The 16,664-nt window shown below is 34.1% G+C and overlaps 1 protein-coding gene across 6 annotated transcripts in view; it reads left to right on the top strand.

Moving 5' to 3' along the window:
* The window catches only part of LOC124369785 (AN1-type zinc finger protein 6-like), a 100,185-nt gene extending 83,758 nt beyond the window's left edge, over window positions 1–16,427 (top strand). For 3 of the 6 annotated variants that reach the window (XM_046827878.1, XM_046827879.1, XM_046827882.1), the window contains 3 exons: window positions 9,594–9,996; window positions 12,744–12,885; window positions 13,778–16,427. In XM_046827878.1, coding sequence (XP_046683834.1) covers window positions 9,736–9,996; window positions 12,744–12,885; window positions 13,778–13,926 — 552 coding nt within the window. In that variant the 5' untranslated portion in view covers window positions 9,594–9,735 and the 3' untranslated portion in view covers window positions 13,927–16,427. Of the gene's footprint in view, window positions 1–6,905; window positions 7,160–9,593; window positions 9,997–12,743; window positions 12,886–13,777 lie in introns of those variants that run through there. The other 3 variants (XM_046827881.1, XM_046827880.1, XM_046827883.1) reach the window with 3 other exon arrangements.
* Window positions 16,428–16,664: the final 237 nt, after the last annotated feature.

Below are 16,664 nucleotides of genomic sequence, written 5' to 3'. Positions count from 1 at the left end.
TGTCGCTTATCAAAGAGTAAAGCTATGCACAGTTCCTACTCCTTTAATTAAATGTACTTTTTATGTATAGAATTTAGGATCCGTACTGTTTGACAAATTAGGAATATGCGCGATTCCAAAGGTTAATTCAGACTGAAGAATTTGTCATTTTATATTTCTTACCTTTCAGTCATACGTGAGCTGTGAGCTAGCTGCTTAGACATTTGTGAACCCTGATATTGATTTTCCTCAAAGAGCCTAGCAAATCCTTCAGTCGCCAGTAGTGTCCCGATTCTGAGCGACTCCCCCTTGCTTTTATCTATGGCCATGGCCACGGTCCAGTGGGTGGCGGGGGGGGACGCAATCACGTGGCTGCGTGAGCGGTAGTTGCGTATTGATTGCGTGTTGGCCGTGCGTACATTGTGGCTTGTAGTGTTGCTACACGCCGCCCCAGTTACATTCTAGTATCCATTATTCAGTGACCGCGTTTATGTCAATTAACCAGTTGAGCCACGGTTTATTGTCGTATGGTGACGTGTAAACGTGGGAATTCGATGGACGTTAATTTTATTCGGTTGCTGGTGCTGCGCCGTTTGGACGTCCGTTGTTCTTTGCTTCCTGTTTTTTAAGTGCTACAATTTCAATTTACTGTGCCTAAGAAAAGATAACCTATTTATTCTGATAAAATATTTAAACAAACTCAAATGACTATTTATAATGAAAATCTACGAGAGGAAAATTGAAATAGACGACTTACGTTCCAACATGATTGTTTCTTCTCGTGTCAAAACAGTATTTTAAATAGTTTTAATTTGACCAGTCATTAGTTAGATCCAATATCGTTTCTTGCACTGAATATGTTATGACGTCGACCTGAAGGTCTGTAGGTGAAACGAATTCGCTACACTCGACAGCACGCAATTCCGTTCCGTTCGTCAAGCCTTTACTTTCATCGGAGGCATCGGCGGGTGTTACGTCGCGTTGCGTGTGTACACCGAGGAAAGTTTCTACACACTAAAAATAGTGTTCGTGAATGGAGAATTACGTAGCAACGCGATATTTTGGATAGTGGGCAGACCCACTCGTACCTCGGGGCACTTATTTCCGAGTCACGGTCAAGTTTGATTACGTCTTATTGCAATCTATGTCAACAAGCCTAACTGAAGTATATGACATCAATCTAAGGAACTTATAAGTTCACAGATCATCACTATAGGAGCCTTAAAACCTTTCCTAGTCGAACTAAACTCTACTCGCTCGAGACGACGCACCGGCGGGACACAAAGTCCTGGGCCGCTGAACATTCCAGGTTTATCTGTACTCTGAACTGTTCGGGAACTAACGTCCCAGTGTCCTATCACTCGGTTTCCTAGTATCCACATCCAGGTTGCAGACAACCATTGTTAGGTGTAAAAACCTGCAAAGTACATAAGAGTGATTCAGCGAAGTGCTTACTCACCGTCAATGTTCGCAATTGAGAGTCGGCATGAGGCATGAGACATGAGTCATGCGTGCGCGGTCACTAGATTTCATTCCGGGAGATAACGTGGCGGCCGAGCGCTGAACTAGAGTGCACAACCAGCACTCATTATTCTCGCATTGCATAACAAGTGTATTATGCAATCTCATTCTCGTATTTTCTCAAGAGGTCGGTAAAATAAAACTCGAAATTCCTACCCAAGGCAGGATTTCTATACAAAGTTAAACAGTTTTCTGATTCCTTCATTACTATTACCCTGATCACGAGCTATAGGTTAGTAATTTCTCGTGGCTACTCAGGTTTATCTGAGTTTATTTCTCACTATTGTCAGTATTTTCCTAGTCACGGAGTTACTCTAGGTCGCCAGTTTGTCATGGCTATCATCACCATTCTCCTGATCACGGAGCCTACAGTAGCAAATTTGTCCAGTCGCTTGATCTATTTTGCTCAGTGGTGTGGCGCGACAACATCAAAGTGCTATATTCATTAGTCAGTATGACAGAGCGTTGTTATCTCAGATGGTTGTCTCGCTCTTTATTTGACGATTTTTCCAAGTAAATACTTCGGCTCGATTGTTTTGTTAGACATCGCGTGGTGAAAAGCTGCTCGGTCGGTCACCACGAGACAAAGTGAGAAAGAACATAATCTGAAGGCAGTTCTGATACCTGCTCAAATCTCCGCGACTGGTCGATTCCGATGAAGAACCGGCCCGCATCCTGAGACCACCCGTCGCGTCCCGCCGAGCCGGCTGCGGCCGTGTGGCGTTCTGGATAGAATTGCTGAGAAATGGCTCCGTTACCTCCGTTTGGGGCTAGAAAACACTCCTGCGCGCGTTGTGTGTTTATATCGCTACCTACGAGGAATGTCGATTCTTCGTTTCTTAGGTATATTTCAACTATTTCTTTGAGGTTTTGACGGTTTTCAAACCTTTAAAGAAATGTATATTGCAAAGAGTATCTTGATTGATTTCATTACTACTACCTCTTTGAAATCCTCGAGTTAACCGTGTCACAGAATTTTAAAATCCCATCTGCAGAGATAAAGTCTATATGTGATGCAGATCAATAACTAATCAGTGACAGATTGCAGTAAATGCAGCAAATCTCACTGAGGCACTTATCGCAGTTGCAGTTACGTTTCGTAGTCTTGCCATCCTAGTAATATACTCGAGACCAATTGAAATATAAAATTTAGAATTAATTATGCATCTTCTGTCGCTGAGGATTTCGGTGTGAATATTTGAAAAGTTCTTGCGCGAGGTGTCCCGCATGTAAGGATCTAGCTAGGACTAAGCCAACACGATTAGTGGTCCTAGGAGAGTGCACCGAGTATTGCGTATCAATGGGACCATTCTACTGGTGACAATCGACTGTGTGAACTACGGTAGTAAGTCGAGATGGCGTTGAGAGCCGTTCCAGAAAACAAAGGCCTCGGCAAGACTGTCGTTCGGTTCGCCCGAGGGAGCCTGGGGAACTGATACTTATTCGGCCCTATCCGAGTCCTTCAGTGCCCGTCCACAAATTATGTGAGGCGATGTTGACCCCCCCCCCACCCCCCTCTGTGAGAGATATCACCACAATTCTACGGGAACGTGTTTACGTGGACGATCTCAATATAGTGTGCTCAATAGCTGAATGCCAGTAGCTACTACCTTCTGCGATTACTTCTTAACATTAAGCTGAGGGGTTTCCGATTACTTGCATGGTGCAGTTATACGAGTGTTTAAATCGCATGGTCATTACATTTCTTATCTTTGTCTCGTATAACATTGTTTCGTATTGTGGCTCATGTATGAGCTTTAGCTGTCCACTCCAACAATGTGACACAGTTGCCTGAATTATTTTCTACTTGGACAGTGAAAAAGCACGCAATATTTCAAAACCCATCGGCATAACAGTATTATCGTAACCACAGCTATGGCGTGGGCGAAACCCTTACGTTATACCCACAATTAAAATATCAAAACCGTTGCAGACGTACGAAGAAAGAATCCTCCCGTCAGAGGATCTGTATCATCTTTGTTTAAAATCATTTAAGAGCTCGCTACCACAATACCTGTCTCTTGCCTATAATAAATGACTAACCCAGTGCACTCTCGGTCATCTGTGTTGTACCACACGCTACTGCAGCAAGTAACGAACAGTGCACTGATGTGCTAACACAAAATGAAAATTTGTATGGGCGACTAGCATTTTTCTGTTTGCAACTCCGGTGTAACCGCGGCCTGGTTTCTTCGTCCACCCTCTCCTCCAGTGGGAGTCGGCTGGCAGTTTAAACATAAATTGTGAAGAGTTCGGCTAATCCGGGCTAACTTGGGTTACGTTTGATCGGTGTACCAGGACATCAGTTACCAGTGTAACCTACTTTTTATAAAACTCGATTATCAGCCAGAGTAAATAATTAATTGCGAACTGGTGCAATATTCCTCGGCGTAGCAATAAATTTTCGTTCGATAAGAATGAGTTATTGACCATATAAATGAATAACATTATGTGTATTATCACCATACAATGGTGCGATTAGTGGATGTATTGAGGATTATTTCACAAGTTGTCAAATAAATAATCCAATGACAAAAATAACCGTTTTTGTAAATAGATTTTAAAATTAATTGTTTCCTACTCTAGTGAAAATTATTATTCACCATTAACAACTTGTCATTTATCAGGACTGGTTTTTCAGCAATGATTTCTTAGAGCTGCCTGTTACTCGTTTTATGCGGATTTTTTTGTAAATTCGTTGATAACCGGTAACCAGTGTATACTCTCATTTAATAATAAAAATGTTTACGAACTATACCTGCTGAGTCAGCAAAACTTCAGTTTCTCCATTTGCAACGAAGATAACAAACAACATACAACATTTCTTGATGCATTTGTGTAACTACTTGATAATTTTTAATAATAGCCCATTATAATTACTTTTATTGATTTTACTGTTGAAGCCTCTTGTGAAGCTCCGATCAACCCTGTTAAGACACATTTGATGTCTCTGCGTTCTTAGAAACTTGTGAAGATAATTATACATATTCATGTATGTATCAAAGGTACCTTCATTTGGTTTGGTGTTGATAGGGAGCATTTTCGGGAACTAGAAACCGAGTAAAAGGATCCTTTTCCAGAACATGGGATTTCTGCCAGTGCACGAATCAAGTGGGCAGCTGTAGCAGAAGTGGTAGAGTGTGAGACGCAACGCACGATGTGACGTGTCTGTTGTGAATGGAGCATGTAAACAATGGTGCGAGAGTGAGGGGAGAGGAGGGAAATGTAGGTCGGCCGGTCTGGCAGGTGGCAGCCCTGTGCCATCGATTGTCGCGGGGGCGTGGCCAACCAACAGCTGGCGTGACGTCACTGCCGCTACAGCTGTCCGGTATCCTCTGCTCGTCGTGGCTGCGGTCCTGTTCCTGCAATTCGATCCCACAGGATGCTCCCTCGACTTGTCTGGCTTCACTTTTCCAATATGTGTTCTCACGTCTGTTCTACGCGGATGTCTTCTCTGACAATGAACGGCACACTTTCATTGGCGGTGCGGTGATAATGCAATCGTCAACGAGTTCCAATAACTCTCTTGATTTACCAGTCCCTTTTTTTGTCATGTGCATACTTGTAATTTAAGTTACGGCCAATTAAAATTTCAATAATTATATTTCTTTACTGTGTGGACTCATGAATACAATTTTATCTTAAGATGTGGTATTAATAACATAATTCCACCTCGTTAATGAAGAGGTTTTTTTAAAGTTTGCCATTTGCTAGGATTTAGTCCATTACTTCAAATTAATCTGAGATGAATGAGCATGCTGCTAGCATCTTCTTACATGGGTTACAATTGGTTCAACACTACTCCATTTATGTGTACTGTAAGGAAGGTGATGAGAAATGCTTTTGCATCTAAATGCCGATGAGAGTCAAAACTGAGTGTTCCGCAGAACCACGGACGATTAGTCCTACTGTAAACATATTATTAACGCTCATATGCATCCGTTTCTTCGTCGGTAAAAATGTTCAATGTCGAGAGAGAGGGGAGGGGAATACAATATTCAAACGATATATAAATTATTTGAACAGATATAATTGATTCCCTTATGCCTGTTTTTTCGAGCTACAGTACTCTCACTGTACAATTATGTATTAAGTATTCATAATTAACAATTATGATCTCTTTGTCTGTTTTCACTGGAAGACCAGCTGGGAAATGTCAAGGTAGGGTTTTAGATGTCAGTAGTGAGGTAGATTACTGTCCCTTAACTATGCAGACTGACTAAGGTCAAGAAACAAGCAGGGAATGCATAACAAATTAATAAAGGACTGACCTGTTATACTGTACATTTAAGAAGGAAATATTCAATTTAGAAGCCGGAATTGTTGAACTAAATATCTAATTAAACCCTTTTAAAATCTTGTAAACATATAATTTTGTATTAAAGATTTGTTGTATCCATTAGTTTGAATAAATCTCGTGGATTTAATTTATTATTTTTAGAAATAAATATAACTAGATTTATCGGGGTTTTTTTTAAGAGAAGGTTAAATTTTTAACATGCGATACTGAAATATACCTGAAGGCTACTTCGTAAAGCATTAGACTCACAAGTTTTAATAAATTATTTTAATTTCAACAAAATAATGGCTGAGGTTTAATATATTAAAAGACGTTGCAGATTTACTTTCAAATTAACCTTTAAGCAGTAAATGCAAATCGAATCTTGATCATTGTCACTTAAAATAAGAACACGTGACCCCATGTATAACCCAAATTCGTGAAGAAAAAACTTCTAATGCTACATCTGAAATTAGCAAGTGCAACACTAACTCCGTAATAGAAGACGACGACTCTCAATATTTAACTATCTACCGATTCAGATAATAAACAACAAAAATAAATTTATGCTCAACAAATACGGCGGTGGCGGTGGTGTTCAGGGTCGACGGCAACGACGATAGGCCTGACCTAACAACCAGAAACTTCTTATCAAATCCAATTCGAGGAAGACAACAGGTACTGTTTGTACGAGTAAAAGATAAATATAAATTGTCGAATCTCCAATACAATGTCATATTACGCGTTACCCTACGTTAAAATGTATAGTAAAAGCATTTGTTTTGTTAAGACTCATACTGAATATGAAAGTCATATTACATCAAACGTAACTTTGGGGAAATGGTTTGGTATTAAACCACTTATTGAGCAACAACAAAATTTGGTTTTCTTACAGTATATTTTCCTAGTTAACATAAATATTGAAATTGTTGAAATGTTAATTGGGAACTAAAAGGATCCTCTTAAAAAGATACGTTTAATTCGGTCTGATTCAAGAATGAGGAAGTTTATAATGGATGTGCATCAAACTTGGCCAGTTCGGAAATTCTAAAAATACTTGCAGAGTGGTTGGCAACACTCCTAGAGCGACATCAGCTGTTTATCAGCTGTCCACTGCGCAACTCAATTGCGTACAGCACTTCGTACCAACGTCCATGGCGTCGTGGTCGCTTCCGCTTGGCGGCATTTAGTTCAGTCCAGCTCCATCCGTCACAGTGGTATTGTACCCGTCGTTATTTGTTTAAGAACCAAGTTAGTTTCTTCTTTTAATCAACGTTTTGTTATTATATAAGTGTGTTCTAGATGGTTTTTATTGGTAATTAATATCTCTTATTTAAAAAATATACAACGTGCTGTGTGCTGAAGGTACAGTAATCTCAGGTATTTGGTTGCATTAGCCTAGGCCTAGTAGTTTTGGCAAATGTTCATATTTTGTATATTATATATGCATTATATTTCTAGTATTTATTAAGAAATTGTTTTATGTGCATTGATCAGATTTAATGCATAATCTATAATTGACAGTTCTTATCAGAACTACAGGTTTAGCCTTGTTTGTTTACACTTATAACAATTGTGGACGAGGAACCCTGGTTGTGGACTGGGTTGTTAAAATTACTGCTTTTTGGTTTACGAATCATTGCCTTTAAATCCGAATATAATATTCTGTAAAAAACAAGGCTTCAGATTAGATTTGAATCTTTAACAAAGAGCAAATGCTAAATATTACATGAAGGCTAATATGCCCTCTAAAACAAGTTGTTGATGTGTGCATTGGTGTATTCCTTTACTATCAATAGCTAAATAAATTGAAACCATTTATTGTTAGTTGGGCTAAATCTTTTATATTAGATTTTATTGTATTGGATGATAGAATACAATGATAAGGTTTATAATATATTTTCCAGATAACTGGACATTTATGATATCATATATGTGGATACATCACAACATATACTTTATAGTCTACTGCAGAAACTAATTTACGACATGAGGTGTAAATTTAATAAATAATTGTTATAATAATAATGTAAATTGAAGCTAAAGGCCAAGTTTGTCTATTATCATATAACACATTCCTATAACAATTTTTATATTAATTAGAAGAGTAAAATTTAATTAATTAGGTCTTATATTTATTTTTGCTTACCCTATTTGTAAATTGTATTTTTGACATATTTGCAACTGCTATTTACAGTATTTGTTAATTGTGTATAGCCACAGTTAAGTGAATTGCACCAGCAACTTCGTGTTTTGTTGAGTAAAATATTAACTTATTTGTGTATTTATTATTATTTGTATATAACTGTCGTGGTTCAATCTTTATTGACATAAAATTAGGATATTGCTTTTATACAAATTTAAAGAATGTTAAAAGCCATTTGAAGGTATTTGGTCTTCCAATCATTTATTAGTATTATTGTTTATTTAAACACATGTGTGACAGAAACAGTCAAATATAAAGTAACTGAATCATATAAAGTAAGGGCTCTGAGGTGTAGTGGTACATAGCATGCTCGCCTGGCAAAGGAAAGATGAATCCCGGTGGAGAAAGTACTTGTGTTTCAATCTATATTTTAATTATATGTATTCCTATTGCATATAATATTTTGTGATCTTATTTATTGTAGCTTATTATTATTAACATATTTGAACATTTTAATTAGATTGTCTGTTTAAATAAATACATTTAAAAATCAAAATAATTTCTTAAATCAAGCTTTAGTTATTATTTTTATTATAATTAGGAGGGGGGGCATTAGTCCAAAACTCAACCTATTTTAAATTATGTAAATTTATTATGATAGGTTATGTATTCTATTGGACTATGCAACAAGAGATCTTTTTACCTTAGTTCGGAATATTACACATATTAGATGTTGAATTATGTATTCTATTGGACTATGCAACAAGAGATTTTTTTACCTTAGTTCGGAATATTACACATATTAGATGTTGAATTATGTATTCTATTGGACTATGCAACAAGAGATTTTTTTACCTTAGTTCGGAATATTACACATATTAGATGTTGAATTATGTATTCTATTGAACTATGCAACAAGAGATTTTTTTACCTTAGTTCGGAATATTACACATATTAGATGTTGAATTATGTATTCTATTGGACTATGCAACAAGAGATTTTTTTACCTTAGTTCGGAATATTACACATATTAGATGTTGAATTATGTATTCTATTGGACTATGCAACAAGAGATTTTTTTACCTTAGTTAGGAATATTACACATATTAGATGTTGAATTATGTATTCTATTGGACTATGCAACAAGAGATTTTTTTACCTTAGTTATGAATATTACACATATTAGATGTTGAATTATGTATTCTATTGGACTATGCAACAAGAGATTTTTTTACCTTAGTTAGGAATATTACACATATTAGATGTTGAATTATGTATTCTATTGGACTATGCAACAAGAGATTTTTTTACCTTAGTTAGGAATATTACACATATTAGATGTTGAATTATGTATTCTATTGGACTATGCAACAAGAGATTTTTTTACCTTAGTTCGGAATATTACACATATTAGATGTTGAATTATGTATTCTATTGAACTATGCAACAAGAGATTTTTTTACCTTAGTTCGGAATATTACACATATTAGATGTTGAATTATGTATTCTATTGGACTATGCAACAAGAGATTTTTTTACCTTAGTTTGGAATATTACACATATTAGATGTTGAATGCAAATGGGCGGTACAGTTATTGTAAGAAAATTCAACTGATCAGGCCTTGAGTTTTGATTGGTATTAGTCTTATGTTTGTTGTTTTGTTTCAGGTGACGCAGACATCTTGACACTTGAGGAAGGAAGGGAACACAATTGATCTAGTGAATTTTCAAGAAACCAAACATAAAGCCATCAGCAACATAAGAACACTCGGTTTTAGTTATCGGAATTTTTAGATATTGAATAGTCACTATGGAGCGTGAAAGCAACTCAATGCAAGCGTTGTGCCGGTCTGGATGCGGTTTCTACGGTAATCCTGCCACTGACGGACTATGTTCGCTGTGTTACAAAGAAGCGCTCAAGAAGAAACAACAACCACCCAGCACCACCTCCTCCACAGCTACGTTCTCCACTCCCCAAGCAACCCTGATGGAGACGCACACAGCCGTGCCCACAATCCCTGTCATCAGTCCAGCGCCAACTCCCGCTCCCTCCCTTGGCGATAACAAGGACGTAAGTACCTTTCTTATCTAGCCCATAGTCAGTTTAAACTATTTACCCGGCCTCACTGAGTTTCCGTTTTCATATCAGTTGAATGAAGATGGCTCACCACATTTATTTTGAAATTGAATAATGTAAAATGTTTTGACGTCATGAGATTCGGGAAACTTACATAACAGTTATGATGCAGGCCGATTAAACTAGAACTTTATATTTAACGTATTTTAGTTTATGATGTGCCAGGTTAACCGTCCAGCTGGGTTTGTGAATTCAGTAATTAATATTATTAATTATTAATAATGTTAACTTATACATTTTTCCAGTGAAACATTGGACAATACTATAATATAGACTGGTACATTTTCATTATGTACTATACAGTATAGGCATTCCTTCTAAGTAACTTTTTTATAAATAGTGATTTTTCATATCTTTCTTCATGTTAAATTCATTTTGAAGGACTACATATTACCCATTTAAATTCATATGGTTAAAAAAACTTATCAAATATCAGGGTTTTAATGTGAAACTTGAACTATGAAAAATTGAGACTGTTGTTATGATTTGAGGGAGTTTTAGTCCTCAAGTAAAAATGATTCAGGTATTTTCATAAGTTTACATATATGATGATGAATATAGTAAACTGTACTATTGAAATGTATGTGTATATTTTCTTTTCTTTTGTACACTACAAGCTAGCTAAGTATGATACAGAGTTTAGCGATTAAATTTTGTTACATTCTATGCATAAAACAAATGTATATCCTTTTTGTCATTGAAACTAAATATAGGTTTTGAAATCAACACAAAATTTTGTATGAAATGTATATTGGATCCTTTAGTCACTACAAGTTTAAGTATGAAATGGATAATGGATAGTCCCGTGAACGTTTGTCCAGAGTTATTGTAGAACAATAAAAAATCCCTTTGGTTTTAAATGTCACTTTGAGGTAAAATAAAGCACACTGCTTTTTTCAATTATGGATATAATATATTTACTATTTTTCTGAAAATTATTTTGTGTGTGTGTATATTTATAGTTATATATAATATATATTTAAAGTTTTTGTAAATATACAATTTAAAATTTCTAGTTTGTTGATTAAAACTGTACACAAAAAAAAATATTTCTCTCCTAAACATTATTTGTGTTATTTTAAGTTCAATTCTGTCTAAGGAAAAAAGTATAGGTTTACCTTGTAAGTTATTTCTCATATAACAATTGAAACTCTTCATAGCCTATATTAAAAAGTGTAATAAAATACTGATATTAACTTTTGTTAGTAGGTCTAGCAGACTTCTTTCTACCTTAGTAACAAAAGAAACTTAGGGAGTATTCTATCCTCTATGGCTTGAAAACATATCATCCATAATTTTATATCCCATTGGGTATGAAGTTTATTAGGAAGTATTGTGAAATTAGAAAGTTATGTTGAGTGGCTAATAAGCTTTCATCTATAGACAATTCACAATAAATAACTATTAACATGTTCAGCTATTGGCAATGTTGTCAAGATAGCCATCAGTAAAAATATTGTCAGTGCCTACATCCATGTCACTTGCAACTGTTACTAATTAGTGCATTTTTACTTATGGGAGACTTTGAACGATTCCTTTTACTCATTTTCAAGTCAAACAAATAACAAGCTAAAAACTAACTACCATACCTCATACCATTTTAAATTAAAAACATAAAGCGAGATAAAATATACCGAAATACAACTGTCTGCAACAAACCGTGAACAGTCAGTTGAGACTAATTACAATTTCTAGTCACAGACTGCCAATATATGAAGTCAAAAGCTTTATGAACTAATATATTTTGATGCAATACGTCTTGTACAGAAGCCAGTAGAATTTCAAAGCATTTCATAAAATAGTTGGCCAGTAAAAAAATATAAAAAAAGTGTATGTCCACACTACGAAGAGGTTAAAATATTTTTACGATTTCTATATAATATGTTTTGTTTGTAACATTTTATAAATTTAGATAACATAGATAGTTTTTTTATCATTAGTACATATATTAATTTTTAAGATTTAAAATCAGCAGAATTATATTGTTATTTGAAATACCCATTACGTAATTTGGTTGGACATTTTGTTTTCAGTATTTCTACTAGTCGTATGTATCGAGGATACGATAATTATGATTTGATTGTGGTGGTGGCCGCTTATTATAATACAACTTTAAAGTTTCCAATGTTATTATTCAATAAAGCTACAAATTTTAGCAGAATACTACAAAAACACTAATGGAATCAATTTAGGAATCATCCATTGAAAGAACGTATCAATTTTTGGGAAAAAAAATATTATTGATCATTTAAAGGGTTAAGAATTTAATTTCAATTTCACAATTTACAAATTTATTTTAAAATATCACATATTATACATAGTATTGTATAACAATGGAAATATTATTATGGTGGGACAAGTTCTTCACAATAACCAAATGCAATGGTTTGCTAACTCTTCTGTGCTTTTCTACTTTTACTCTGATAATCCACAAGCAGATTTGTCACTTTTATGATTTATGACGAAGACTCTTTTGACTGGAGACAGGCAACAATTGAATAAATAACCAATACAATTTAAGAACTACTGCCTTGTGTGTGTGTGTGTGCATGCATGCGTTTACACATACAGTTTTATTAAAAAAAAAAAAAATATATATATATATATATAAATAAAATGCTACTAAAGTAAGGAGAGATTTACAATTCACCATGTGTAATGATGTTTTGTTTTGTTTGTAGACGGAAGGGGAAGCAGCAGGCAGCAGTAGTGCAGCGGATAATAACCAGGACCTGGACGAAGGACAGGACAACAAGGATGATAAGGACTCTAAGAAAAAGAAAAACCGCTGCGCCATGTGTCGCAAGAAGGTTGGGCTCACAGGTGAGGTATTGTTGTGAACTATGTCACCACTGCTATTCACATATTATCATTAATAATTGAGTACCATGAGTTACTTTTTACAATATGCCAAGATTTGATGCCATGTAAGAAGTTTTAATGTGGTCGTTCAGTTTTATCCATAACCATTATTATAACAATACCTAAAACTAAACCCTGCTTGGATTATGTAATGTAATACATCATTTGTCTTTAGCATAAATGTATATTAAAGTTACAAATTCATAAATACTCCTGGAAAACTAATGAATTGTTGATTTAACTTGTAATGATGTATTTAATTTTAAATGTAATACCACAAAACTATATGGTACAAGATTCTATAATTAGCTTGTCTTAATTTTATAGTAATCATTTTTATAAATTGTTTCAACAGTTCATGCAATTATGAAAAGTGCATTCATAAAGGTTAGTGAATTTTCTCCAGAAGATAAAAATGTGTTATATGTCATTAAAATTTATATATTATAACAAAGTAGGTACGACTTTAGAAAATGGCCAATATTGAGACATTTCTTGTTCAAACTTACGACGTTTAGTAAAAGAAATTTTTCCTTGTATGAATAAGCTTTTTTCTAAAGTATCAAAAATCACCTTAATTTTGTTATATACATTTTTACGTTTAAAAAATATTTTCTTACTGGAAACTTTCTAAAATGTGTTCAAATTGTTTAAAAAAATAAGAGCAGTAAAATAATTGTAAATTTAAATACGCAAAATTTGCCTTTGAACATTCAAGTTCTGGTATACAGTTTGTAAGGAAAATACACAATATAAAAATATGTTGTAGTGAAAGAGATTATTAATGTTAGCTTTGTAAATGAACTAGTACAGTATGGTGGGTGTTGTTGTTAATACATCTGTACTGGTGTAGGTTTCGAGTGTCGCTGCGGAGGCCTGTACTGTGCTGTCCACCGATATTCGGACAAGCACGACTGCTCGTTTGACTACCGAGAGCTTGGCGCACAAGAAATCCGGCGCAACAACCCAGTTGTCGTCGGTGAGAAGATTCAGAAGATATAAGAGTCGTCGATTGTGCGCGAACCCACCACCTTAGAACGAAAAAAAGACCTTAATACCAATTAATATAGCTTGAAATTTTTTATTATAAAAATAGTTATTTTAGTGACGTAGGTTTTTTACGAGTGCATTGGAATTTTGGAGTGCGGAGGTGACTAGTGCGGAAGACAGTCATTTTTTTAGTCTGCGTAGACAAGCCTCCGAATGGACTTGCACATAGCCAAAATCTAACGCGACTCTAAAAATCTACTTTAATAAATAACTACTATTTAAGGGAATACAAATTTTATTAACTTAGGATGGTAATGAGTTATCTATCTTTTGATTGTTTTGAGTAGTGTAAATCCATAAATTTTGTTATTCTTTCATCTCTTTAAATTTGTTTTTATGAATCTTCCTCGATAACCACTCAAGTCTTTATCTAGTTTACATGAACTTGGATAGTTTGATAAATGTGTGGTCGTGCGCAGTTGTAGTATGAACACGAATTGTGCGTGGGAGAGCCGGTCTTGTAACGGTTTATAGGTGTCGATATCCATACGTGTACGCTACATAAGTGTGTGCTTATTTCTTTGTTCACAATTAAGTGTTACCAATATTGTTTTGTTGAGTTGCAGGCAGCCAATATATAAACCTTAAAACTATTCTGTTTATTACTGTTTACTAATAATTTCTTAGTTAATGGGCCAAAGTCTAAGGAAACCTTGAAGGTTTTGTTGTTTTTGCTCCCGTAATACATAGATTAATTGTAAAATTGTTTTGGCATAGCCCTTAGCCAAGTGTTTTGTTCTAGGCACACCTTGAGTATTTTGTTATTTCAATTGGTTTGTGTATGTGTGGTGGGTTTTCTTATCCTAAGCAGAATTGATTTCCCAGGAGAAACTGACCATCTTTGTTAGATTTTGTTAAAAATTATGAGTTGTTTTTTTTTAATAGTTAATTATAAATTGTAATTTGTTTTGTAGATTTTAAGCCAAGCCAAACTGTTTTCTTAGAGTAAAAGTTATTGTGTATAAAGTTTCTAAGTCTGCAAAATCAGTTATTCAGTTTTAGTAAAACTCGAAATAGCATAATCAGTTGTTCAGTTTTAGTAACATTATATATAACAGTATTGTAGAATATTCATGTTTTGACCTTTTTAGTTAGCTTGCTGAAATTATCACATTTTATTCAAGAACTATAATGAAGAACCCAGACTGCTGTTAAATTTAAGAATGTATAACTGAAAATAATAAAGACAGTGCATATGTAATAATTAATGCACATTAAGTTGTTAAGAATCTGTTAATATTCAATAAATTTTTACTGATTATAATTTAATTTTGTGGTTTTTTTTATCTATATAATGGAGAGATTAAAAAATATTACGATATAATTACAGATATAATTAAACGTTGGGTATAAAATAGTTGCATCACTTTCAATTTTAGAATGCGACTTGAAATAATATTAAGAAATAAATAACATTATTTTTTACTCTGAAAAAATGTTTTCCTATTTTATTATCAATATTGTGTACTATAGATTAAATGTTGCGGATATTAAGTGCTCAATTTCAAATGTATGCACTATAGCTAGTTCCAGACAAAATAGTGTCTATTATTCTGTTTGGAAATCTTTGAAGTATTCACAAAATATAGGCCAGATTTTTTAGCCAAAATTTTAGATTAGTATGTTGTTATATTAAATATAATTGTTTGCTTTAAATTAGTGTTCCTTGTTTTCAAGTTTTAAGTAATAAATAATTAATTTTTGTAGTAGACAGAAATATAGCTATTGAAAATGACTTAATTTCCACCAAAATTCATCAAAATCCGCTAATGCTAGGTCAATATTAAAGCCACGTGAGGCCCTGCTAATCCTATATGATTTTCACAATCTATTCCAGTATCAACTGCTGTTTATGTATATTTGAGTCTTTTTATGATTCCCATAACCGATAGAGAATTGTAGTGTTTAAAAATACATTTGTACTTGAGCATTCTTTTATTTTTCACAAGCAACAAAGAAAGGCTGGTGTTATGAAAAGTTGTTATTATGTCAAATACTTTCTCCTGTGTTTTTTCTGTTTAATATTTCACCTATCCACAGCTAGACAAAGAAAAGGCCACAGTTTTTCCACTGTCCATTACTGCTTGTGATTATTGTACATTACGTTTTCAACTGTCACAAATAATATATTTATGTAAATATTATATGTTTTGTAAGTATCCTCATTTGTTAACTGGACTTGCTGGAGTGAAAGCTAGTGAAATTTTCTTTTTGTGTGAATGAACATGGGTTTTCAGCGAAGAACATTTGTAGTGTAAGTGACTTTATGTGGAATTAGTTGAAAATTTAGTTATGCGAAAGCTTACATAGTTTTATGGTCGTTGACAGCGTGTTTGGTGCGTGTTAATTTGAAGATAATTTCAAAATCCACATAGTCTTTTGGAGTTTGTTCCATAACTATATTGTTCTAAATTAATGACATGTATCGAGGTATAATAAACAATACAAACAGCCTTGCTAGATTCTTTTCACCTAGTCAGTCCTTGGCTTGAGATCAACCAATGTCATTCTATAGTTTCGTTAAGAATTTAAATATATTTTTTACCAGAATATAAAGCTCTAAGGATATATCTTTTAAGGGTTTCAGTGAATATTAAAATTATTCTTAAAAATATTCATTAATTTTTTTATATAAAACTCGTTTGATCAGTTAAATTTTAGTGTTAAATTTTATTCTGGAAGTAATTATT

Source organism: Homalodisca vitripennis, chromosome X (assembly GCF_021130785.1).
Source record: "Homalodisca vitripennis isolate AUS2020 chromosome X, UT_GWSS_2.1, whole genome shotgun sequence".
Lineage (NCBI taxonomy): Eukaryota > Metazoa > Arthropoda > Insecta > Hemiptera > Cicadellidae > Homalodisca > Homalodisca vitripennis.
The sequence above is the reverse complement of the archived record's forward strand: the minus strand, read 5'-3'. Positions and strand labels throughout refer to the sequence as shown.